The 3,011-nt window shown below is 51.8% G+C and overlaps 1 protein-coding gene across 5 annotated transcripts in view; it reads left to right on the forward strand.

Moving 5' to 3' along the window:
- The window catches only part of SLIT3 (slit guidance ligand 3), a 782,476-nt gene that overhangs the window by 112,241 nt on the left and 667,224 nt on the right, over positions 1–3,011 (forward strand). For 4 of the 5 annotated variants that reach the window (XR_003549377.1, XM_006148363.3, XM_027771827.1 and 1 more), the window contains exon 1: positions 29–243. The exons of the other annotated variant lie outside the window; for it this stretch is intronic. Coding sequence is in view for 3 of the 4 variants with exons in the window: in XM_006148363.3 (XP_006148425.1) it covers positions 41–243 (203 nt within the window). In the remaining variant the exon portion in view is untranslated. Of the gene's footprint in view, positions 1–28; positions 244–3,011 lie in introns of those variants that run through there. 5 annotated transcript variants of the gene reach the window in all.

The following is a 3,011-nucleotide window of genomic DNA, read 5'->3' on the forward strand; positions in this document are numbered from 1 at the left end:
CCCCAAGCCAGCCCCCTCCGGACACGGGACCCTGCACACGATGGCCCCCGGGAGGACGGGGGCCGGCGCCGCGGTGCGCGCCCGCCTGGCGCTGGCGCTGGCCTTGGCGCTGGCGAGCGTCCTGAGCGGGCCCCCCGCCGCTGCCTGCCCCACCAAGTGTACCTGCTCTGCCGCCAGCGTGGACTGCCATGGGCTGGGCCTTCGGGCAGTTCCCCGGGGCATCCCCCGCAACGCCGAACGCCTGTGAGTACCCCCCGCCCCACCTCATCCCCTGCGGGCCACCCACCTGGGTCCTAGAGGGGGCCTGGAGGCGCCAGATCCTTCCATTCCCCTCGGCCCTGCTGGATGCAATTTGTTTTCCTGTCCTCCCTTGCCGGATCCCTTGCTCTCTGAGTTGAGAGTCTGTGATTTGGGGTGGGTCTTGCAGGGAGAGGTCTCCAAGCCCTCCGCGACGGCCAGAGAGCAGTGCCTCTCCAGACAAGGGCCCGCTGACAGCTTCCAAGGAGAACCGTCGGGAGGCAAGGGGAGGAGAAGATACTGCAGACTCAGGGTCTTGGGGTGAGGGTGGGGGACCTGCGCTCTTTGAAAAGGTGGGCAAAGGAGCACGCTGTGAGACGATGAGGCGTCAGGAAACTGAGGCGAGAGAGAGGGCCCGAGACTGTGACCCGCTTGGAGATCAGAATGGGCCAGCCGCTCCCTGGCTGCCCTTGCGAGGAAAGTTGAGTGTGTGTGAAGGTCTAACTTCTGAGGAACCGGCCGGATTCGAGTGGGTGCTTGCAAAACCCGCCCTGCGGGAGCGCAGCCTCGGAGATGCCAAGCTGCAGCCGGGTGATTTTTTTTTATGGCTTGGTTATAAATGCCTCCCCAAACGGCCGGAGAATGGAAATGCTGACAACCCTTTAAATGAGACCGAGCGCTATAATCTTACAAACCGCACTCAGCCTGGGATCCTGGGCTTGGCAGTCAGCGGGAAGGCCTTGGAGAGAGGGATGGATTGACCCTCGTTTTAACCTCAATTGTGCAACCAAATATTTACTTTTCATATGTCAACGTTTTGGAAACATTTATCATTTTGATCCTCGGACCAAATTCAAAACTTGAACTCAGGGGTGGGCTCTTCTTAATCTGCATTTGGAGGTTGGAGAAGGAGGGAAAATGGTGGAGGGGCACAAGCCTCCTGGGAACCGGCTCAGAAGAGGGTGAGGGTTTGCCCTAGGGTGATGAATGCTTTTGGCTTGCTCTAACTGCTCCTCTTCCCCAAGTGTCTCCGGGTGGCACCTGGATCCTCCCTTCTGTCTTGGCTTCAGACCAACGAAGAGTGGGGATAGCCCATTTACCCTAGAGTGTGCTCTCCTGCCAGTCACCTCCTCCTACCCATCTGCCCTCCTCTTCCACTTACTCCTTGAGTCTCTGTGCGGAGACTCAATAGAACTGTCTTCTGCATTCCTGGTGATTTCCTTTGGCTCAAAGCATCCCTCCTCCACCCCCCAAGCCTAGGGATTGCTCTAATGGGTTGAAGTCTGGAGGGTTGGAGGTGAATCTTCATTAACACATGCAGAAAGCCAGGCTAGGAGGTGTGAAGTGGTGTTCCCATAGAACCACAGCAAGCTGGTTCCACACCTGAATTCAGACATTATGTTTAACTATACCATTTTTCCATGGTATCTTTAGATACCTATCACTTATGAACCAAGTGCCCTTCTCCTCACACCGGTGCTAGTGAGTTAGTGAAATAACTGCAACTAACGTTCAATAATAGATATTTTGCTGCGATGTATGTGTCTTTTCATTGAATCTCTACAACAGTCCTGTTAGTTTACATAGGTAATTTTTACTACACCATTTTACGGTTGAACCATCTTGTCATTTACTCAAGGTCATGTAGTCAGTTAAGTATTTGAATCCAAGCCTGTCTGGCTCCCAAGTCCACATCCCCTCGTATTCTACTGTACATCTTTGGAACAGTGATCAATTTGGGCCAAGACCTATCAAGGGACAGATGTAGGAGGGTTCTGGCTGGGCTGGGGTCTTAGACAAGGCTGCTGCTGCTTAGCTTTGAGTCTATCCTGCATAGATTCAGCTCACTTTGGTAGTAGCTCTTCTGCTTGGGATTGAGACTGCTTCTCTCTGCGACTCTTCAAAATGATATTGCATGATTGGGAAACCAGTGAGAGTGGACCCCTCTTCTCTTGCTGTATACAAAGTTTTCAAAAGCTGCAGGCATAGCACTGCAGCCCGCATGCCACTCTGCTGCCTCTTCCAGGAGACTAGGGCAGTGTGGGACAGAGGAACTTGGTGGAAGACTGGAGTCCTGGGCATTCCCAGGTCCCTTGCTGCAGGCATGGCTGCGTACAGGCTTTGGGGTGATCTGCTTTGAAATAGCTGAGTCTTATGTGCCTTGGTTCTGGTCACTAGTGTCACTTTGGCTAGGGCACATCAAGGTGATAGGGCTGCCAAGGCTGGTTTCTCATTCTACTTTCTTTCTTTCCCTGGAAATGGGGGACAGCTAACTGAGTCTGGGTCACTGCAGTGTTTTAAATGCAGCCCACCTCCAGTCCTTCAGTACCCTCCCTCACTCCCTTCTTCCCTTCCTCAGTCAACTCAAATGTAATGTTTCAATTCTATAGACACTTGGGGGATAGTTGGCATTTCTGCTCTGAAAGCCTAAATGATTTCTTTAGGAAGAAATATCTCATTCATTCCTCCCTTCACTCATTCAGCTAACATTACTTGAACCTCTACTGCATTCCAGTAACTGTATATAAAATCATTGCATATACAGAAGAAAACCAGCACTTCAACTTAAAGAATGTAAGCAAAGGGTGGGAGAAGGAAACCTCCCTTGGTGAGCCTTCTAAACTTCCTAGGGCTCATTTTGTCATGGGGCACAAGTTTTGTCAGCCCTGCCATTAGGTACTCAGGGCCTTTCTAAAATTCAGTTTTATGATCTCAAATGTTTAAATTGTGTTTTAAAATGGAGAAGAAGCATATTCCCCATTCTCCATTCCTGC

Source organism: Tupaia chinensis, unplaced genomic scaffold, assembly GCF_000334495.1.
Source record: "Tupaia chinensis unplaced genomic scaffold, TupChi_1.0 Scaffold000234_1, whole genome shotgun sequence".
NCBI classification, from domain to species: domain Eukaryota; kingdom Metazoa; phylum Chordata; class Mammalia; order Scandentia; family Tupaiidae; genus Tupaia; species Tupaia belangeri.